The sequence below is a fragment of the Salpingoeca rosetta genome, assembly GCF_000188695.1.
Source record: "Salpingoeca rosetta unplaced genomic scaffold supercont1.29, whole genome shotgun sequence".
Lineage (NCBI taxonomy): Eukaryota > Choanoflagellata > Craspedida > Salpingoecidae > Salpingoeca > Salpingoeca rosetta.
The window spans coordinates 425,910-447,657 of record NW_004754905.1 but is presented as its reverse complement, the minus strand read 5'-3'; the positions used below and the strand labels follow the sequence as shown (position 1 = coordinate 447,657).

The 21,748-nt window shown below is 56.4% G+C and overlaps 8 protein-coding genes across 8 annotated transcripts in view; 4 read left to right on the top strand and 4 right to left on the bottom strand.

Moving 5' to 3' along the window:
- PTSG_09192 (uncharacterized protein) overlaps window positions 1-349 on the bottom strand; it is a gene marked incomplete at its 3' end in the record, with an annotated part of 13,645 nt that extends 13,296 nt beyond the window's left edge. The window contains exon 1 of the mRNA XM_004989387.1: window positions 16-349. Within this exon, the coding sequence (XP_004989444.1) occupies window positions 16-328 (313 nt within the window). The 5' untranslated portion in view covers window positions 329-349. The remainder of the gene's footprint in view (window positions 1-15) is intronic.
- A 46-nt stretch (window positions 350-395) lies between these two features.
- PTSG_09191 (uncharacterized protein) lies at window positions 396-1,727 on the top strand (the record flags this gene model as incomplete). Its single annotated transcript, XM_004989386.1, has 2 exons — window positions 396-1,222; window positions 1,494-1,727. The coding sequence occupies exons 1-2, from the start codon at window positions 485-487 to the stop codon at window positions 1,725-1,727; spliced, it is 972 nt and encodes a 323-aa protein (XP_004989443.1). The 5' UTR covers window positions 396-484.
- An 84-nt stretch (window positions 1,728-1,811) lies between these two features.
- Window positions 1,812-3,225, top strand: PTSG_09190 (uncharacterized protein; the record flags this gene model as incomplete). Its single annotated transcript, XM_004989385.1, has 1 exon — window positions 1,812-3,225. One exon carries the CDS (start codon window positions 1,812-1,814, stop codon window positions 3,150-3,152), a length of 1,341 nt encoding a protein of 446 aa, XP_004989442.1. The 3' UTR covers window positions 3,153-3,225.
- Window positions 3,226-4,084: 859 nt separating this feature from the next.
- PTSG_09189 (uncharacterized protein) lies at window positions 4,085-9,744 on the bottom strand (the record flags this gene model as incomplete). Its single annotated transcript, XM_004989384.1, has 10 exons — window positions 4,085-4,426; window positions 4,644-4,829; window positions 4,958-5,077; window positions 5,309-5,449; window positions 5,684-6,022; window positions 6,305-6,729; window positions 6,984-7,332; window positions 7,568-9,102; window positions 9,278-9,454; window positions 9,627-9,744. 10 exons carry the CDS (start codon window positions 9,742-9,744, stop codon window positions 4,085-4,087), a joined length of 3,732 nt encoding a protein of 1,243 aa, XP_004989441.1.
- Window positions 9,745-9,955: 211 nt separating this feature from the next.
- On the top strand, window positions 9,956-11,634 carry PTSG_09188 (uncharacterized protein). Its single transcript, XM_004989383.1, has one exon. The coding sequence runs from the start codon at window positions 10,200-10,202 to the stop codon at window positions 11,571-11,573; it is 1,374 nt and encodes a 457-aa protein (XP_004989440.1). The 5' UTR covers window positions 9,956-10,199; the 3' UTR covers window positions 11,574-11,634.
- Window positions 11,635-12,143: 509 nt separating this feature from the next.
- PTSG_09187 (mbre TPR repeat protein) lies at window positions 12,144-14,294 on the bottom strand (the record flags this gene model as incomplete). The annotated part of the gene is made up of 2 exons (XM_004989382.1): window positions 13,642-14,294; window positions 12,144-13,449 (listed from the first exon to the last, which is right to left on the bottom strand). The coding sequence occupies exons 1-2, from the start codon at window positions 14,094-14,096 to the stop codon at window positions 12,144-12,146; spliced, it is 1,761 nt and encodes a 586-aa protein (XP_004989439.1). The 5' UTR covers window positions 14,097-14,294.
- A 1,384-nt stretch (window positions 14,295-15,678) lies between these two features.
- PTSG_09186 (uncharacterized protein) lies at window positions 15,679-17,031 on the bottom strand (the record flags this gene model as incomplete). Its single annotated transcript, XM_004989381.1, has 1 exon — window positions 15,679-17,031. One exon carries the CDS (start codon window positions 17,029-17,031, stop codon window positions 15,679-15,681), a length of 1,353 nt encoding a protein of 450 aa, XP_004989438.1.
- Window positions 17,032-17,061: 30 nt separating this feature from the next.
- PTSG_09185 (STE/STE20/SLK protein kinase) overlaps window positions 17,062-21,748 on the top strand; it is a 14,081-nt gene continuing 9,394 nt past the window's right edge. The window contains exons 1-13 of the mRNA XM_004989380.1: window positions 17,062-17,333; window positions 17,565-17,729; window positions 18,010-18,058; window positions 18,202-18,260; window positions 18,451-18,541; window positions 18,776-18,897; window positions 19,087-19,223; window positions 19,499-19,650; window positions 19,884-19,987; window positions 20,179-20,398; window positions 20,613-20,722; window positions 21,029-21,193; window positions 21,459-21,596. Coding sequence (XP_004989437.1) covers window positions 17,187-17,333; window positions 17,565-17,729; window positions 18,010-18,058; window positions 18,202-18,260; window positions 18,451-18,541; window positions 18,776-18,897; window positions 19,087-19,223; window positions 19,499-19,650; window positions 19,884-19,987; window positions 20,179-20,398; window positions 20,613-20,722; window positions 21,029-21,193; window positions 21,459-21,596 — 1,659 coding nt within the window. The 5' untranslated portion in view covers window positions 17,062-17,186. The remainder of the gene's footprint in view (window positions 17,334-17,564; window positions 17,730-18,009; window positions 18,059-18,201; window positions 18,261-18,450; window positions 18,542-18,775; window positions 18,898-19,086; window positions 19,224-19,498; window positions 19,651-19,883; window positions 19,988-20,178; window positions 20,399-20,612; window positions 20,723-21,028; window positions 21,194-21,458; window positions 21,597-21,748) is intronic.

Here is a 21,748-nt window from a genome sequence, read left to right as displayed (position 1 = left end):
CGTCAAAGGCTGCACGGTCGATGAGGTCCCATTGCCGGGTGATGCGGGAGATGCGCAGGCAGTGCTCGAGGTTTGCACTGGCAAAGATGAGATGCTCCCCGTTGAGGTACACGTCCAGCCGCTGCGCCCCTCCGTGCGCCAACGGCACTCCTTTCAGGCCCGGCAGCGTGCCACCACCACCAACGCGAGACGTGCGTGCACTTGCGTTGTGCGCGGCAGCAAGCACCGCCTCCACCGCAGGCGCCGGTGGCCGTGCCGGTGGCTCACTACCACCGCGACGTTGCTGCTGTTCGTGCATCTGGTGATGCTGTTTGTTGGAGGCAGTCATATCTGGCTACTGTTTGTGGTGTTTGAAAGAAGTGACACATCATGGCAAATTTTCTACAATTGGTGCCACCAACAACAACTGCGACGATGAGGACTTTGTTGTCGCATCTGAGGATGATGCAGCAGCCCTGGTGGCAGAGATGGAGGATGAGGAGCGATGACACCTGCGCAAGAAGGCAAAGAGGCAAGGGGCGGCGCCTGCTGCTGCTGCTGCTGTGAAGGTGAAAAAGAGGACCCCGAAATACCTGCCACCCGAGGAGCTGTGGATGGAGACATGCGCCATTTCCGGAAGCTGCGAGGCCGTGGAGCGCTGTCCGAGCGCGAGTGTCCCCTGGTGCTGCACCTGCACACGTTTCTCAAGCACGAGCACGAGATGGAGAGAGCAAGGAGGAAGGCGGCACGCACAGGTGGCAAGATGGCAACAAGAGACGCCATGCTTGGGTGTTCAGCGGCAACGGTGAGGCAGCTGCTGAGCAAGTGGAATCGGATGAAGCGGGAGGCTGGCAAGCGCCCCAACAGCCTCAACATCACCAACAACCGGGGCACAAGCGCAAAGCCACAGCGTGTCCCGTCCACGGGGCGCGTGACCAGGCTTGTCAGAGACTTCACCACACAAGCGCAGAGCAGCGGCCGGGTCATCAATGCCACGCAACTCACGAAGCACCTCATTGAGAGCGGGGTGCTGTCTGTGAAGGTGAACCCACTCACGAGCCAGCCGGAGCACAGAGACCTCCAGGCCGCAAGGAGGGCCACACAGCGGTTCTTGGTGCGATTCGGATACTTGCAAACTCAGGGTAGGGATGAGAGAAAGGCACGACCGACAACCCATCTCGACAAGCTCGCCGACTATCTCCACACCTTGTTCAAGATCCGCAACCAAAAAAAAAAAAAAGCGGTCCGCTTTTTTTCAAACAGCCTCCTGAGCAACAGCTGCGCGAGGTGCGTGTGTGTGTGTGTGTGTGGGGGGGGGGTCTGTGTGTGTGTGTGTCTTTGTCTGTGTCTTTGTCTTTGTCTGTGTGTGTGTGTGTGTGTTTGTGCACCGATGAATCTACTCGCCACCTCGCCACCTCGCCCCCTACTCGCCTCCTCCTCGCCCTGCACGCGCCGCCTTTTGTCAGTCGTGCTATCCTAATACGTTACGTGTCACTTCATGACGTGCGTTACAGGTGTATCTGGACGAAGCGTACGTGCAAGCAGCAACCAACGACAGCTCTGTTCGGCTGTCCACCCACGATCCCAGTCACCAAACAGATGCTGCTGAGCACGTGAAGATCACGAAGACGAACGGCCCTCGCATGCGTGTTGTGCTGGCCATTCAGAACCGCGACCCACGCTCCGCCGACCCCTCGCAGCCGTGCACACCGCAGCAGCAGGCAGGCATTGTTGACGGCACAGCATGAGTGGCTGATCCTGATGAGGCGAAGCGACGGAAGGGAGAGGGCGGTGATCCGACGACGAAGAACAGGAAGAAGAGGAAGGCGAAGATGATGACGCTGATGACGATGATGCAAAAGATGAACGAGCGGAGTGATTCCCACACGACTGATGATAGCAAGGCCGTCGATGCGACGAGCTTTCGCCAGTACTGGTTGTCCCAGCTGCTCCCGAGCCTGCGCCAGCCAAGCCTCATCATCATGGACCACGCAGCACACCGCAAGCTCTTCCCTCTGCACATCCCACACGTCGCGACCGCAAGCAAGGCGGACCTGCTCGGGTTCCTGACGGCGCCACCGACGGGCGCCGAGACAGTGGAGGAAGCTGTGGCGGAGATTGGGACCGGGACACCATTGACACTACAACCAGTGGCATCAACACGTGGTGGTGATGTTGGTGGTGAAGGTGATCGTGGTGGTGATGGTGAACGTGGTGGTGATGGTGAACGTGGTGGTGGTGAAGGCAGTGACGACGACGATGGAGTTGCAGGCAGCAGCAGCAGCAGCGACAGCGGTGATAAGCAGCAGCGGGTTGTGGAGGCTGATGCCAGTAGCCATGAACGCAAACGGGTGCGCGTGCCGGGTGCTGGGCCGCACATGCACGTGGACACGCTGAGGCGCCTCGCGAGCAAATGGATCAGGGCACACTGCGTGCCGGAGCTTGTATCGCTGGCGCGGCAGCAAGGCCACGAGGTTGCCTTCACGCCGCCACGCTACTCGGACCTGCAGCCGATGGAGCTGGTGTGGGCTCTCCTCGGGGCACGCATGGCCCGGCAGGACGCATCTTGCACAGCCACGTCCGATGTGAGGCAGCGGTTATTGTGCAGCATCGGTGACATCTCCAAGGCCTGCAGCAGAGGTGCCCGCACCATCGTACAGGCGCTCATTGACCACGCGGACAAGACGGCGATACAACAACGCGTCATGTTGTTTGAGAGTGGGACATCTCATCAGGCACCGCGCACCACCGTGTCATCGACGTTGTCCCCTTCACAGCCCGCCGCACACAGCGAAGCGCCCTCTCAACCACACGTTGCACCCGAAGCACAGCCCGCACCAGTGCAACACCACCAGCAGCAACATGATGGTGGTCGTGGCGCATCCAGTGTGGAGGAGCTCCAACGAAGAGCGGATGCCTTGCTCGACGTCATCCTCGGCGAATCAACGACGACGACCACGACCACCACCAATGCCATCACCAACATCACTACTGCTGCTGGCGTGGACACTTCAAGGGCCGGATTGGACGCGGTTGACGGCCTGGCGGAGGCTGCAATGCAACTGCTGTTGGAGGAGGACGTGCCACTGCAGGCGGAGGGGGATGATGGTGATGATGATGAGGGTGATGATCATGGTGATGATCATGGTGATGATGGGGAGGATGAAGCTTAAGCTTCTCCGGTGTTCATGTGTTGCTGTGCGTGTGTGTGTGTATGTGTGTGTGTGTGTGTGTGTTTGGCTGTCTTGTCTTTGTGTGCTTGCACCTGCACGCGCTGATCTGTTCACCTGCTTCGCGTTGTCTCGTTTTATGTTAGAGCAACATATGTCATCGAAACCGTGACATTGTAACCAGCCCTGTGGGAGAAAACGAAGCAAGGCACCATCACCAAGCAAGTAACGCGGTGCAAAACAGTGCGAGGTGCAACGAAGGCGATAGTGGGAAGCAATAAACAACGTCCAAACACAAGCTCCAGTGCGTTGGCGAAATGAGTGGGGCCATGCACACACACACACACACACATATACACATACACACACACACACACACACACACACCATGTACCACATAAGTAGGAGTTTGTCCCTCGTAATACAAGATTACGATAAGTACCTTGCGTTGTACTCCTACGTCTCCGCCAACGCCCTGTGCCCCGATTTTACGCATGGAATACCCGGAACGGTTTCTGCGCCTTTTGCCGCAGTCTCTTGCCAAATCTGGCTAATTTCACAGCGCTGGGCATTATTACTGTACTCAGAGTCGCTAGGGAAACATCTGCACTAGCTTCGTTCCCGAGAGAAGACGTTGGAGTAGCCGAGAAGCCTTCCTTGTCGCAGAGAAATATCCCCACCGGGCCTTAGCTATAACAGCCGCCCGTGTTTCCCTGGTCGCGGCGGCTTTCAGGCTAAGTTCAATATCTAAATGGCATATTCTCTCATCGTCATCTTAAGCATAGCCTACGTTGAGTCGATCCTATGATTGATCAGGCCTTTGGCTAAAGCTTGTACCACAGCAAGGGTCCCAGTACACCCAGTACACACACACACTCATACAACATAACATACACACACACACACAACCTTCCCCTCGCAACACAAGCACACCACTATCGTCGCCTGAGGTAGGCGAGTATTTCCTTGTACTCTGGTTCCTCCACGGGAATCTCGCACGCCTTGAGCGTGGGGAACAGCCACTTCTTCAAGACGCCCTTTGGCGTGACGATGGCGCGTTCTTGGAGGTCCGAAGGGGTCACAGGTGGACCGAGGTGCGGTGCAAAGCAAGTCAGGCATGTTGAGAACGTCTGCTTGTCTCCAGACGCGCGTTGCACTTCGACAGTGTGGAGGCCAGAGTCCTTGTCAATGGTCACGTGTGGATTGGCGCCTCCAAGGGTGAGCTGTATCTTCTCCCGCAGGATGTCGTGCAGCTCTTCCTGTGTACGCAACGGTGTCTGCACCACGACAACCCAGAACACAAAACAGACCCATGCAGTGAGAAGCGTCAGAAGATACTGTCGTACGTGTACGCACACACACACACACACATACACACACACTCAGCGGCACTCGCTCTCTGGCTAGCCTCACGCACACGCATGTGCGCGTGCATGCTTGTTGATGCGTGCTTGTGTGTGCGTGCGTGCACCCAGTCAATGACACGACTCGTACCAAAGGGCCAAAGTCCTCGAAATCATCATATCCGTCATCATCATCATCATCGTCGTCGTCCACTGGAGAGGTCACCTCGGCTGCAGCAGAGTCTGGTGACTGAGCACTTGGCAGTTCATCCTGCTGTTGCTGAAGGGGGCGCGGGAGCAGCAAGTCCGCCTTGTTCAAACACAGCAAAATGGGCACCTGCATCCATGTCACGGGTGGTGGGTGACGAAACATCAATGCAGGTCTCAAAGTGGCCTTGAGATATTTGAGTTGCACACACACATTAACACACACATTCACACACACATTCACAAAACAGTTCGTACCTCTCGTCGGAGAGCTGCCAGGAGTGCGTCCTTGACACGTGCGGTGTTTGGCTTGTCTGCCTCAACGACGAAGATGCAGGCATCGACGATCGAATAGTGCGCAGCAAACGCCTCCTCGACCTGTAATTGGATGGATATGCAAAACAACCGAGATGTCGAGACATGTGAGGGAGCCAATACATACACCGCAACACGTCAAACGCTATTCGCCCCTTTCAACAACAACAACAACAACAACAACAACAACAGCAGTAGCAGCAGCAGCAGTAACAGCATCAACAACAACAGCAACAACAACATCAGCAACAACAACAACATCATCAGCAGCAGTAACTACATGGCACGCCGCACCTTCTTGGTTGCGTCGTCGCTGCCCGGGAAATCAACAAAGACAAAGTGCCGGGCGGCGGGCCACTTGTAGAACTCAATGCGCGTCGAGTTGACGGCGAAGTCGGGGTTGGACTTGAACTTGAGCCGAGAGAGGAACGTGCTCTGAAGTGAAGAACGAATGTCACGCATGACGCCAGGGTGGAGTGAACAAACGAGTGTTTGCAGGAGTTGGCAGACGCATTGGAAGCGACTCCCATGCAAGCTCATGCACACACGTGCACGTACACACAACACACACATACACGCACGCACGTACAAGCACGTACACACGCACACACACAAGCACGCACGCACGCATGTACACACACACACACAAACACACACACAAGCACACACCTTGCCCGTCTTGCTGGTTCCGACGACGCCAAACATAAACGTCCCTGCCATCAGTTCTCGCAGGCGGAAGATGAGCCAGACGTCGCGGAGGAACAGCAACGCCCGCTTGCGCGCTGTGTCGTCGTCTTTCACATTGAACAGGGGATCGCCTTGCTTGAGTTTGGAGAAGTACCTGGCCCGGAATTCCGCAGACATCAGGGCGGCTGGGTCGATGCTGTGGCCCACAATTGCTTTCATCTTCTGTGCAATCCCCTTCTGCACAATGGCCTTCTCAGCAAAGTACGTTGGATCGACCGGCAGATCCTCGTCCTCATCCAGGCCAAGAAGTTGAAGCATCAGCTGTTTTGGTACCATAGCAGTGGGTGATTTGCGTGTGTGCGCGTACGTTTGTGCGTGTGTACGTTTGTGCGTGTGTACGTTTGTGCGTGTGCAGTACATGTGTTGTGAGCGGTGTGGGCATGCTGCGAATGAAAATGCATTGACGTCCGTGTATGCACGTACACACGTCGTTTGTCGCATACCCACACACACACACACATGCACACGCAAACACAAACATCAACACACAAACATCAACACACAAACACACACACGCACACAAGTATGCCCACAACACCACACCTGAAGATTCTTCTGGTATTCCGCCTGATTCTCGTGGAGCTTGTTTAGAACATCCCCAAGTACTCCCGCAAGCGCGAATGCAGCGATGCTGCCTGTCAGCATGGTGAGGCCGCCAGCCTCTGCATACAGGAAGTAGATGCCCGCAAATAACCCACCAACCGAGAAGAAGGTAAGGCCAGCCATGATGATGGTGATGGCAGTGGTAAGCGCGACAATGCCAGGCCCCTTCTTAACAGCAATGTCTGGGTACCCCGTACGCGCGAGCACGTCCAGTGTTGACCACGAAACCGCCCGAAGCGCATCCTGTGCACACGTGCTCTTGTCGTTCCGGAACCATTCTGAGGCGCGTTGGTACGGCAGCCGTTGTTCGTGAACGTCTGTATGTGCTCCCCCAGCGGGCTGATCATACACCTGATGCTTGTGCACTGTTAGGTGCGCCATGAACCACGTTGAAAGTCGCACGAGGAACAATAACTGAGGTGAATTGACATCGATGCGTGCAACAAGAACAACACAAAAGCGCCTTCAAAGTGGAGTTTGCTGCACAAGCCTTTTGTTGCAAGAAATCGCCCACACCAGCTTCACGGCAACACATCGCACACACACACACACACACACACACACACACACACACACACACACACACACACACAAAATACACAAACAAACACATCCTCACCTGCATTCCTCATTTTGCCCGCCAAAGCCTTCGCGTCTGCGGTGTCCACTCCAAATACATGCTTGCTTGCGTCTGCCAGAGCACCTGTATCTTGGCCCTCGCCCTCTTGCTCCGCCATGACTTGAATCGCTTTTTGCAGTGGCTTTGTGCGCTCATCCTGGAACTTGAGTTCTTCGATCGAAATCGTGGAGCCAACGACTTCACGCAGGGCTGCTGCTGCCTCGTCCTTGCCCCTCTCCTGCCACCGTTTCGCAGCCGGTGTTACGTCGCCCTCCTCGAACTGCGCAAGGATCTGTAGCACCTCTTCTTGTTGCGCCTTGTCATCTGAGAACAGGGTGAGCAGGAAAGCCTGCAGAAGCAACATGCGAGTGTAGGTGAGGGCAGATGCGCCTGTCAGCATTTGAGGTTTGGTTCGTCCCACAGATCAGTGCAGCACACATAAATGCAGCACACATAAATGCACCACACACGCCTCCACACACACACACACACACACACACACACACACACACACACACACACACACACACACACACACACACACACACACACACACACACACACACACACAAACCGCAGCATACTTGGTTGATGACGTCGTGACGTGAGAGCTTTGCGGCCTGCGCCAGCTTGCCAAACAAGGGCAACTTTGAGAGTTGAGTGACATCGACACGCACTGTGCTCGCAGGCGCTGTGAATACGGTGTAAAGTCGCACATCAAACACGGCCTTTGCCTGTTGTGTCGTGCATGAAATCGTCACCTCCAGCCGCTTGCCGCCGTCAAGAAGCACAGGCGTGAACTTGCGCTTGTGGCCATCAAGGGAGCTTGTCGCGTGCGTGACAAACGCAAACCCGTCGCCAGTGAATGTAAGATGGTGCTGTTGGCTGCTGGCTGTCGACGTCGTGCTCGAGTGGTCTGACTGGAACGTCAACTTTCGAGGGGCGGAGAAGTCGGGATGCTGGGTGAATGTTGGGATTCGGGGCGTTTGCTGCGGATACCATGCGTGTCGATTCAAGTGGTGGCCCTGGCAATAGTGGTCCAGAAAGTGATGTTTGAGGAGCTCGGCCTTCAGCTGCGGAAGTGTGTCGTTCTTGAACAAAGCGGCATGAATCTCATTTGGGTTGTTGTATGGCTTCCATTTTGAGTCCTGAAAAATCAGGTACGTGCCAAAGGGCGAATAGTCGCACTCCACACATTGCTTCACGTGGGAGCCAAGACAGCTTGTAAGTGTCACCCAAAGGCTCCCCTTCGCGTTTTGCGAAATGACAGATGTAAGGCTGCCGAAGAATGAGCTGCGGCTCTCTGGCTGGCTGAAGGCCTTGTTGAGAACTTGCGCGACAAGTGATGACCTCTTAGAAGCGTCTGCTTGGGAGCTGAATGCACGCGTGAGCATGGTCAGCACGCGTGGGACAATGTCGTTGCTGTACACGTGGAACCGGCAGTTGCTGTGAGCCACGTCAGCACCACCAATCTCCCGCTCAAACTGCTGCGCGAAAGCACTGTCTCCGACAAGAGGTGCGCCAAATGTCATCACGTGCACGTTTCTGCGGTCGTCGTGCTGGTGGCACTCAAGCAGCACGCGCAACGCCACCAGCTGTGCCACCGCACCGCCGAGCGAGTGGCCGCAGAACACCAAGCGGTACTTCTTCCTGTCACCTGGACTCCCGTGGAGCAACCGCACAAATGGCTCGACGGGGATCTTCTCAGCCACGCGAAGAAAGCCCAGATGCACGCGGCCCTCGATGGCCTCGCTCATTGGAGGGACGGCAAACGCCGTCATGTCCGTCATGGCGTGTTGCAGCGTCTGCGTGCTCTGGAAGCAGATGTACACGGGGGTCGTGTCTTCGCCGTTGAGCGGATCGTCGCTGCCAAACGCGACGATGAAGTGGTGGCTTTCAGCAGCATTGCGTGTGAAGGCAATCTCCTTCAGCTGGTGGTATCCGCCGCGCTTGCCGAGGTTGTGGTTGAAATGCCGTTGAATTGCCACTTCTTGATTGCTGCCTCCGTTGCTCAGGCATTGCGCCAACAGGAGACACATGTCGGTGTCTCGACGGCGTATGACATCTGGAGGTAGCCTGGGCGCGTGTTGGAACACAAGCGTCGCAGGATGGCCTCGAACTAACCACACAGGTGCACAGGCAGCGCCATTGTGAGCGCGTCAAGACGATGTTCATAGCGTGCGTGGGCTGGTGGTAGGGAGGTGTCGATGACGGTTCATAACGTGGGTTGTTTGGGGGGGAGAGGCAGCACGATGAGGCGTCAGTAAGCATGAGATGAGCAACAATTGACTTACGCCTCTGCGCAAAGGTTTGGTCCATGAGACGGGCGGGAGTCACTGGTTGTGTGATCACGAAAGATGTCACAGTGTCACCTCCAACCGGAAGTACCTCTGTTGTCTCCACAACATCGTCTGCAACAACTTCTGCGAGGACATGGCCGCACCGCACGCCTTCTTCAAACATCCTTGAGCCTACCAAAGCAAGTGCCCAAGAGGAGTGCGTACGTGAGCAGAGAGAAGTGTGTACGTGAGTGCGCGGAGGACACAAGCCAATAGACTCAAGGGCTTGGAAAGGATACAGACAGACATGGGTCGGTGGCGACGTTCGCGTAAACCTGCACACTTTGAGCAATCACTGGCGTACCTTGATGGCAGAATGAGACAACGTGTCGCTCGCCGTCCTGTATCAGGCCAAACGTCGACACTGCCTGCTGCAGGTCGTTCACTGTCGCCTGCGTCACAGTCGCTCTGGTGGTGGACATGACGCTGTTTGTGGGTTTGTTTGGGTGTGAAGTTCGGAAAATTGGTTTTATTTTCAATGAATAATCGACAATCGGCGACAGTGCGCACACACACACACACACACACACACACACACACACACACACACACACACACACACACACAACAACAACAACAACAACAACAACAACAACAACAACAACAACAACAACAACAACAACAACAACAACAACAACAACAACAACAACAACAACAACAACAACAACAACAGCAGCAGCAGCAGCATCATCCTCAACAACATCCCGCCCTGTTCTTTGCCAGTGTCGAGTTCAGCAGCCAAGCAGGCGCAGACCGCTTCAACGAGCTCCGATCCACAGCGTTGGGTGGTGCACGTGCAGAGAGATTGAAAATCACAACCACAGTACCGCTGGCCTCCCTGACTGTGTGTAATGCAAACACGCTCATCTTGCACTCAATGTGCCAGAAGCTGGGTCGCATCACCTTTCGCGACGTTGGGCACATAAGATGGCTCAGCATGGCGCATGGGCAAACCACCCTCCAAGGCGAAGTGTCCAACGTCGGCGGCATCAACTTTCACGGCCTTGTCGAACTTGATGACTTTGCACTGTTTGCCGGCCTGCACTGCGTGAGGATCGCAAACCGACACGTGGATCTTGCGCCGTTTGCTGGCATCAACACGCTTGTGCTTGCGCGTGTGACTGTGGACGACCAGTCTGTGATTGCAGACGCGGAGGAGCTTCATGTCCACGAGGCGCCGCTTGAGACTGACACACTCAACGCCAAGCGCGTTACGCTGTCCTTTGTAAAGGGCGATGTGCCGGCTCGCATTCATCTTCCAAACGCCACCCACTTCGGGCTGGGGTACGGTTCCTGGAGTACGCACGTGAAGTTTGTGCTGCCGCCCCGCGTCGACACCATCACGATTCGAAGCGTGGACCTCAACATTCCACGGTTTGAGCACGCGCGGGTGCTGGACCTCGACTGCCGTGGCAAGGTCAATCTGTCTGCCTTGGCACGCCGCGTGGACAAGCTGGTGATCCGCAGCCCAGTCATGCTGCGCACCAGTGCAGATAATCCGTTGGGCCGCCTGCTGCCAGTGCCAGATGACGTGCACGTGTGCTTGGACGACCTCCGCATCGTCCTGACAGAGAGCAAGCTGCCGCCGTGTGTGAAGGAGCTGTCTGCAAATGGCCGTAGGATTGTCAGCAGACGCGAACCCGGCGCGTACCCGCGCGGCATCGTTACTCGCAAAGACGCTTCCAGCACGTGCTTGGCCAATGTCCCGCTGCTTTCACTCAGCAACTACCGCCTTGGCGACGTGGGCGCCCTGCGTGGGCGGCGGCAGCTTCACCTGGTGTGCGTGACGCTTGATGGCGAGATCAGCGACTGCAACCACGTGTCACTTCGCCGCTGTAACGGCTCGGCTGCTAACTTAAGCGGGATCACATGGCTGTATCTGGAGCGGGCCACGGTCATGGCAAGCGACGATGATGAGGACGTCGAGGAGGACAACGACGCCGATGACAATTCACGTGTTCCTCAGAAACCGGAAGCCCCACTGCGTGTGCAACGCATTCAACGCGTGTCCACGTGTCAACTTGGCGCCTGCAGCGTCACGGACTCCTCCTGCTTCCGCAATGTCCAGCGCCTCATCCTGAAACGGTGCAAGTTCGATGACCTGGGTGCGCTTACGGCGGTCGGCTGCCTGGTGGTCCGCGACTGTACCAGTCTTGGCGACGAGTGGGCGTGGCCAGATGCGGTGCTGGTGAACCGGACGCCAGAGGACATGATGGCCGTGCTGATGAGCGGCAGGATGGAGAAGGTGTGAGGGTGTGTGTGTGAGAGAGAGAGAGGGTGCCGGACACACACACACACACACACACACAGACGGGGGAAGGTGTGAGTGTCAGCGTGTGCGTTGAAGATTTGTTCCCCTTGCGCCTGGTTGAGCAGCTTGGCTGTGCCTTTGACCATTGCATTGTCGGTAAAGTGTTTGACAAGTTCATTGTGTATTTGGGCCGTGCAGCTTGCGTATTCTTGTGCACGATCACCAACAAAATCAAATCAGAGACACGCACCGCCAAAACGACGCACACCCGCGCTTCAAGACATGTCCACACCATTCACAGTACCAACAAGCATCGGCTGTCATTCGCATGTAACGAACGCATTGGCAATATGTAAAGACGCAAGAACACCGTAGCAACTCGCACAACCTGAACATCTTTCGGCAATCTGCTGCGTGAGGATGGGGATCGTGGTGGCGTACTTCACCGAAGCGAGACTGCCACACCTCACCAGAGCTAGACGGGGGAGGGCTGATTCTGGGTGTCCAAAAAAGGGGGTGCGACGCCACGAGCGAGTTTGCAGCTGGCGGCGGCGGGAAGTGGGTGCGAGATCAGTCTCGCCCCGCAGAGGCTGGGGACGTGTGTGCATGCAGTGCTGAGCAGAGGAAGCGCAGGATCAAGTTGCGACGAGCTGCAGAGGATTGGTGGGCTACTTGGGCGGACATGAAGCGGAGCAGGAGGTTGCGCTGTGTGGGGAGTTGTCGCTGTTGTGCAGAGGGGGTTGGGGGAGACTGGTGTTGTGAAGCTTGACGAATGAATTCCTGCAGACGCAGTGCAAGTAAATTCTGCTGCCCATCTTTGGTGTGTGGGTGGTCTGGGCCAAGCGTGTCCATCAAGATGTCGACAGCTCGTTGCATCAGCTGTTTCGCGCGGGCATACTCGTCCTTCCTGTAGTACAACCCACCCAGGTTGTTGTATGTGGTTGCTGTGTCTGGATGCTTCTCCCCCAACGTGTCCAGGCGGATCTGCAGGCACTTCTTGCAGTACTCCAGAGCACGGTCATACTCACCCTTGTTTTTGTACACCTGACCCAGGTTGTTGTATGTGGTTGCTGTGGGCAGATGTTTCTCCCCCAACGTGTCCAGCTGTATCTGCAGGCACTCCTCATAGTAGTGGATGGCGCGATCATAGTCGTCCTTGCTCTTATACACCCCACCCAGATTGTTGTATGTGGCTGCTGTGTCTGGATGCTTGTCCCCCAACGTGTCCAGTCGGATGTGCAGGCACTTCTTGCAGTACTCCAGAGCACGGTCATACTCACCCTTGCTCTTATACACCCCGCCCAGGTTGCCGTATGTGGTTGCTGTGTCTGGATGCTTCTCCCCCAACATTTCCAACTCAACACCCAGGCCTCGTTGAAGCAACTGCTCTGCTCTTTCGTGCTCTCCAAAGCTCTCCATGACCAGGCCAATTCTGTTGCACATGCGTGCAAACTCAGCCGAACTGTCTTTGCCGCCCATCTCCATCTCCTCCACGAACGACCTTGCCATCATCAAACACCAGGCGCGCATCTGTCCTTTCACCGCCTTGTTCACTTCAGCGAAGCCAACGCTGGTCTCAATCGCCTGGAAGATCATCCCCTTGTCGGCTGGTACAGTTGCACGCGCCTTCTCCGCTTGCACCTCAACCAGCATGTTGGTGATTGCCCTGTGGTCTTCGAGAACGGCTTCCCTCAGCTCCATGCGCTGGTGTTGTGGCAGCCTGATTTCCAACCCAACGTCGCTTTCCTGGCTGATGGCACAGAAGATCTCCCACAGGCACCACGCACGTGCCAGTGCGACGGGGTTGTTCCATGGCGTCAGCACCAGCAACACCTTGCCAATGGATGCAATGGCGCTCTTGAACGGGGCGCCAATCCTACCATAACGTGTGTGTGTGTGTGCGTGCGTGCGTGCGTGCGTGTGTGTGCGTGCGTGTGCGTTAAGGTGGCAAGATGAAATGCACACGTCTGGTAAAGCAACCTGACACACACGCACAGACCCACACACGCACAGACACACACACACACACACAAACAAACAAACAAACAAACAAACACACGCAACTCACTGTTCTGGCGTCAGGCCCTGAAGCGCTTCCTTGTGCTGGTTGTTGTAGAAAAGGTCAAACCAGAAGAACGTCTCTTGCTTGCTGTGCTTGGTTCCATCTTCATCTTTGTGCTTTCTCTCTTCCTCCTCCTCGGCGTACTCCAGCATGGTAGTGAGGACGTCGGAGATCTTGTACTGCCATGCGTGCGACACGAACACAGTGGCTGGTCCCACTTCCTCAGGCTTTGTTCTGCGCAGCAGGTCGATGTACGAACACCTCCATTCCTTTGTCTTGTGGATAACAGGCTTGACACTCGCATCGTACGTCGTCACCTCCTCATAGTTGTTGGGGTGATAATCCTTGATCTGCGACATGAACCGCTTGATGGCAGAGGTGCTCACGCCATCCGTGCAGATGGGCGCTGCTGCTGTTGTGGTTGCAGTGCTTGCAGTTGTTGGCTGTGGCGTGGAGGACATTGTCGCAGGCGGTGTTTGTTTGTCGACGGAAGGGTGAGTGGCAGGGATGTTCGACTTCTGCTGCAGGTGTTCTTGTGGATGAATGAATGAACTCTGCTTCTCTGCTTCGCTGAGTCTGTTGAGCACACGTTGATTGACAAGAAAAGCACTGCTCCTCTGCGCTCGGCACTGTTCCTGGCAAGCAAGCTTCTGTTGCTGGCAAGCCAGGCGAAATGACGCACAGTCACATTCTCCAACTTTTGCGACGCAGCGTCCCAAGCAAACTGTCGCTGCGTGAGCAATCAATCCACTCAAACACAACAGGCAAATTGAGGCATTCAGAAGAGGAAAGTGTTTGGGCCCGTACCATCCAGTTGTTTCTATTGCCTCTTGTGGCTGTTGTGCAAATTTTCCACGCGGAATCAAAAGAAAAACAAAAACAAAACACAACAACAACCGCCACAGTTGCAGCGGACACTTGCCTGCTCCATTCACAGTTGGTGTGTGGTTGTGCTGTGGGTCTTCTTGGCGTGTGCTCTTTAGCTGGCTTCTTTGGGGCGAGCAGTGGCCGACCCTGGTCCGCTGGTGCTGGGAGGAGCAAACTGTGTTGATGGGCAGGTCATCCCTTGAGATGCAGTCTTGCAGTGGCCTGCGCAAGAGAGCTTTGCGTCCAACTGCTTCGACGTTGTTGAGTAGTTGAGTGCCCGCTTGCCCGACTCCCCTCCCTTTCCCACGTACACTGAGCTTTGACGTCGCTATGCACAGCTCAGTGTGTCCGTGGTGGCTGGCCGACGTCATGCATCAAAAGAGCGTTTCCTTTCACAATGACGACAACTCCCCAAGCTGGCAATGCATGCCATGAACCCGCTAGACGTTCAAGTGGACTGGAAGGAGGTGGACGGCACAGAATCACTTCAGCAACACAGCCACGGGAAGACGAGAGGCGCATCATCTGGTCGCCCTTGATGAGGAGGTGTACAAGTGTACATACTCCCTCGCAGCCTGCATTCAGCAGAGTGCTTGCTCCTCAGCTGGCCGGAGCCTGCTGCCAATGCTGGATAACTGCTCAACTGCTTTCTGTTCGTTGCTGGCGGGGACGACGACGATGCGTTGCAGACCACACTCGAGACCGAGTCCGTGCCATACACCAGCAAGCATGACAGCTGGCTTACGGTTGGCTGGTTGGTTGATTCGGCACGACTTTTCCTTCTTTTTGCTGCGACTAACAACCCACCTCACAGAGCAAGTTGTACAGCCAGCTCAGCCCAGGTGGTGATGACGACCTCTGAAGACGTTGTGCACGGGAGGAGGGGGAGGGAGCGCTGGCTGGGGTTGTCGGGTGTTGTTGATGTGTGTTGTTGTTGCAATTGTTGTTGTTGATGCGCCAATACAGAGCAACAACATTTATTCATGTTTATTCATTGCGTCTCGTATGGATCAAAGCCTCGCGAAACTCTGTAACAAAAAGAGGGAAGTGAAGCAGAAGCAAAGATACGCACCCCTAACGCACCCATCCACACCCACACGCACCCATCCCACACCCCCACACACCCCAACCCCCCGTCCAACCCTCCTTCCCCTCCCTACACCCCATCTCCCCTCATCAACACCCGGGATCCACAGCAAGCACAAACTCCTCGTTGTACGGCACACCAAAAATCACCTCACCACCACCACCACCAGCACCACCAGCACCGTCCACAAGCACACCACCTGCCCACTTGAAGGCGCCCTCGTTCACGGGCAGGGATGTGGTGTCGGCCGTGTTGGTGGATGGGTCGATGATGAGCACGGCTTCGCTGGTGAAGGGGACGCCGAAGATGAGGCCGTTGGACGCCAGCACGCCGTCCAGCCACATGTAGACTTGGTCCACTGCGTTTGCGTTGGAGAGGGTGATGGTGGTGTTGTCGGCCGTGTTGGTGGCCGCGTCCACAATGAGCACGGATGACGCTGACAAGGGCACGCCGTAGATCTTGCCGCTACCGGCAAGCACGGTACCGGCCCACTTGTTGTCGCCAAAGTGCCCCAAGTTGGCGATGGTGGTGATGTCGGCCGTGTTGGTGGCCGGGTCGATGATGAGCACGGAGACCGCGGCCCTCGGTATGGCGTAGATGCGCCCGTTGTCTGCGAGCGCCGCGCCGTACCACTTGTACTCGCTGTCGCCGAGGCCCGTGATGGTGGTGGTGTCGGTTGTGTTGGCGATGGGGTCAATGATGAGGACGGAGGACGCCTTCAAGGGCACGCCGTAGATGAGGCCGTTGCGCGCGCGCACGCCGCCGCCACCCCACTTGCGTGGTCCGGCGGGCAAGTCGCCGAGCGTGGTGACGTCCGTGGTGTTGGTGGCCGGGTCGATGATGAGCACGGTCGTCGCTGATGCGGGAAACGCGTAGATGCGGCCGCCTGGCCCCAGCACGCCGTTGGCCCATTTGCTGGCCTGTGGCGCGATCCCTGTGACGGGGAATGTGGCCGTTGCGCGCGTGGCCGGGTCGATGACAAGCACGGACGGCGCGTAGAACGGGGTGCAGTAGATGCGGCCGTTGTCTGCGAGGACGCCGCCGGCCCACTTGCTGCCGTCGCTGGTGAGACTGCCGGCTGTCGCGTCCCTGTCGATGACGGACGGAGGGCACACTTGGTGCGCCAGCGAGGCGATGGCGGACCGTTGGGCGTCGATGCGCGTGCGCTGCGCCTCCAACGTGCGGTGCTGCGCCTCGATGATGCTCTGCTGCGCCTGCAGGGCCCTGCCAACATCCACGCCGTTTACAAACACGGGCTGCAGTGTCGCATTGCTCGTGTTCACATGCAGCGCACCCGCTTCATCCTCTACCAGCACAACCTCGCCCAGTGACAGCCCGCTCCAGCATGACACAACAACAAGCACCACCACTACCAGAGCGTGCGTGATGATGGCGGTTGGTGCGAACGGCGTGGTTGGTGGTGGGTGCGTGTTCGTCTTCATCTTTGCCATCTGCACCACCATTCCTGAACATTTGCAATGACACCGGCGACTTTTCCAAAATATTTCCCACCACACAACGACAACAAACTCCACCCACATCAACAGACAACCTTCCACACACCCACCTTCCACACCTTCACCACCTCCCCAACGGGATGCCGTCGCTGTTTGGGAAGCTGTTTGGTGGCAAGCAGCGACGCTTGGAGAAGGCGCTGGCCAACATTGACCAGACGACCGACCCTTCCCTCTTCTGGAAAACTGTCGGCGACCTCGGCGAAGGCACCTTTGGCACCGTGCACAAGGTATTGATGTGCGCATTTGGGTGGCACGTTGCTGCTGTTGTTGTTGTTGTGTGTGTGTGTGTGTGTCTCGCGTCTTTGTTGCCGTTCTACTTTCCCGCTTCCAAGTCCCAGCATCACTCTACTGCTTCTTCTTGTTCCAAGTACCAGCGTGTCACTGTTGCTTCGTTCTTCCTCTTGTTGCTGACTCCTCTGCTGCTTCGCAAATGCTCGGAACCAAAACGTGAACCGCAGGTCAAGCATGCGGAGACGGGCGAGTTTGCGGCCGCCAAAATCATCCCCATTGAGAGCGAGGAGGATCTCTTTGACTACGCCGTCGAAGCGGACATCTTGCTGGAGTGTCCTCATGAGCACATCGTTGGTCTGCGCGGCGCCTACCTGTGGAAATCCAAGCTCTGGGTGGGGCCGCTCGTACGTGTGTACTGTGTGTGTGTGTGTGTTGGTGTGTGTGTGTGTTGTGTGTGTGTGTGTGTGTTGGTGTGTGTGTGTGTGCGCGCGTTATTTGTGTGTGTGTGTGTTTGTGTGTGTTTGTGTGTGTGTTGTGTGCGCGTTATTTGTGTGTTTGTGTGCGTGTTATGTGCACGTGTTGCGTGCACTCCTGACTGGCTGCGTGGGTGCAGTTATACACCAGCCACTTGCGCGTTGCTCACGACCGTGACTACCTGATCCGCAACACCAGATTGTCATGGAGCTGTGCGAAGGCGGAGCGCTGGACGACGCCCTCATCGGTGTGTGTGTGTGTGTGTGTACGTGTTTGATGAAGTGTAGTTGCTTTGGTTATTGACAAGGGCTCCTGCGCGTGGATGACGCTGTGGTGCGTACGCGCGCTTCGCTTCCTTCGCCATTTGACTCACTTTGCACCGCCTGCCAGAGTTGGAGCGCGGCTTGGAGGAGGCGCAGATCCGCGTTATCACGCGCCAACTGCTGCTGGTAAGGGGTGTGTGGGGGAGAGTGAGGGGATGCCAGTTGTGTGTTGTGGAGAGATGAAAGACATGTCACTATGCTCCTGTGTGTCCTTGTGTCAGCCCCTCACACACACACACACACACACCATCACACACACACATCAACACACACACACACACACACACACACACACACACACACATCAACACATCAGGCGATTGCGCACCTGCACGGGTCAACGGTGATCCACCGTGACCTCAAGGCCGGTAACCTCCTCCTCGACAGAGACGGCAACATCAAACTCAGTGCGTTGGTGCCGTATTGGGAGCAGGGCGGTGTTGGTGGTTGTAACAGGTGTTGTGGCGTAGTGGTGGCTGCAGTGTGCGAGCGCTTCTCGAATGTTTCATCCAGCCATCGCTCCCCACCACAACGCCACTCACTCACTCGCTTTCTTATCATCCAATCCATCTCACCCCCTCACCACCATCCGCCCCCCAAACCCATCCTCCCATCCCCTCGTCACTGTGTGGCCGCTGCAGCCGACTTTGGGGTGTCGTCATATCGCAAGAAGCAGAGCGACTCGTTCATCGGCACCCCATATTGGATGGCGCCCGAGGTCATCATCTGCGAGAACATCCGCGACCGCCCGTACAACGCCAAGGTCACTTGCACTGTGGCCGTGGATGGTGGTGGATGATGGTGGTGAAAGGGATCGTGGGTGCCACCAATGCGTTGTTTGTTGTGTTTTGTTGTGCTGCTGTTGTTGTGTTGTGTCGCGGAAGCGTGGTATGCTGAGGCTTTGCAATGTACTCACATGCCCCCCTTCTCCCTCCCCCACCCCACCTCCCAGGCTGACATCTGGTCGCTTGGGATCACGCTGATTGAGCTTGCGGAGACGAGCCCGCCCTATCACGACATGCATCCGATGCGCGTCCTGTTCAAGATCCCGAAATCAGCGCCGCCCACCCTCAACGAGCCCCACCTCTGGTCCGCACAAACACACACGCACACACACACACACACACGCACACATACACATTGGTGGTTGTAGTTGTGTAGGTGTGTGTGTGTGTGTGTGTGTGTGTGTGTGTGTGTGTGTGTGTGTGTGTGTGTGTGTGTGTGTGTGTGTGTGTGTGCGTGCGTGCGTGCGAGAACAACCATGGGTCCAGCTATCGTTCATTCAAACTTGACGCACACGTTCAATCCCAATCACGCACGCCAACCACTTTGCCCCCCCCTCCCCACTCCCGCCACGCGTTCAGGTCGGCCGAGTTTTCCGATTTCCTGCAGTCGTGCCTGCACAAGGACCCAAGCGACCGCCCCACAGCTGAGGAGCTGCTTGCACACCCGTTTGTGCATGACGCAACAGACAACCGTCCATTGCGCAACCTCTTCAAGCTGCTCAAGGCTGACGGTGAGGTGGTGGCACTGGTGGTGGTGGTGGTGGTGGCTGTCATCGTTTGTTGCTGGAGTTGTTGCGTGAGCTGGAGGGATGCAAGGCATGTGTGTGTGTGTGTGTATGTGTGTGTGTGTGCGTGTGTGTGTGCGTTGATGTGAGAGCTTGCGGAGCCCCATATTCATCTCACAAACACACCATTCACAAACACACCATTCACAACCACACACGCACATCTAAACGCACACCAGTGGTTGAGACGATTGAGGACCTGAGTGCGAGTGCGACGGCCAAATTGGCGGAGAGCAACATCCGCCACATGCAGCAGATTGCACAGGCCGCCAGGAACAGGGAGGTGAGGCTCGACATGTGGTGGTGGTGGTTGTGGTGGTTGTTGAGATGCACATGCGTCCGCGTCGCATCCACCACGGTTCGTCCATGCACACACACACACACACATGCACACACACACACACACACACACACACACACACACACACACACACACACACACACACACACACACACACACACATGAATCGTCAGGAGGGCGCTGCGACGCCGCAGCCAACACGACCGGCACCGCCGCCACCAGCGGGACCGCTCGCAGCAGCAGGCGGCTCAGACACAACCAGCGACACGACAGCAACGACCGTGGCCAAGGGGGCGCGGAGTGGTGATGATATTGGTGATGGTGATGGTGATGGTGATGGTGAGGATGAGAGGGAGTACGGGTTTGCGGAGCAGAAGGCCACGCAGGAGACAGGTGGGCAGAACGCGTTGTATGTGTTTGTGTTGTTGTTAGTGTTTGTGGTTGTTGGTTGGTGTTGCCGTTGTTGTTGTATTCGCCTGTGGTCGTTGCTGCTGTCGCCTGTGGTTGTTGTTTCGGTGTGCCCCGTCACGTTTCAATTCAAGAACAATGACAGCACCACCACCACCACTCACCCTCGCCACATCCACTGCCCCCTCTGCCCCACCAGCCCCCGCCATCACGGTTGACGAGACCGCAGCACCATCGTCGTCATCGTCGACAGCGCCGCAGTCGTCGTCTGCAATGGGCGACTCATCGGCCACAGATGCTTCGCTATTGGTGAGATGAAGGGTGGTGCTGTGGTGATGGATGGTGTGGCGATCTGCTGTCGTGTGTGGTGTGGTTATAGATGGTGTCGTGATCTGCTGTCGTGTGTGGTGTGGTGATAGATGGTGTCGTGATCTGCTGTCGTGTGTGGTGTGGTGATAGATGGTGTCGTGATCTGCTGTCGTGTGTGGTGGCGACATGTGCCTTGTGGTGATGCAGACTGTCGTTGCGTCTTCTCTTTGCTCATTCCCAACACGTTCTTTCCCCATCCCCTTTCCCAAACACAACACTCGCAATTCTGCTCACCATCGCTGCCAGTCTGCTGGGGAGGACGGCAAGAAGTTCAAAACGCTGACGAAAACGCGGACATTTGTGAACGAAGACGGACAGGAGGTGACATTCACCACCAGCCGCATTGTTGCCACGTCACGCCCGCACGGATACACCATGAAGGGGAAGCCGGGCATTTCCTCCAAATACGCCGTGCGTTTTTGCATTGCGTTCGATGAGAGAGCGGTGGGGCTTTGTGATGGAAGGGTACAGGGTGCACTGTGTGTGTTGTTTGCCCGTACACATGTGCGTGTGTGTGTGTGTGCGTGCGCGAACATGTGCGCGTGTGTGTGCGTACACATGTCCATGTGCGTGCATGTGAATCGACCGTGGCATCAGCACGCTCCCTCACCATCTCCCTCACCATCTCCTCAACCATACCCCCTCCCTTTCCACCCCCCCCCCCGGTCACCGCCAGGACTGGGAGCAGACGGATGCGCAGAAGACGGCGCTGCTGCGGAATCAGCAGTTGCGGGAAATGCGGCAGCTGCGACGCGAGGAGACGAAGGAGACAAACGAGCTCGTTGCCCGCCTCAAGGCAGAGCGCGAAACAAACGTGCGATTTGTGTGTGTGTGTTTGTGTGTTTGTGTGTATGAATGTGTGTGTGTTTGTGTGTGTGAATGTGCTTGTGTGTGTGTGTGTGTTTGTGTGTGTGTGTGTGTGTGTGTGTGTGTGTGTGTGTGTACTACGTTAGTCGCGTACGGTTA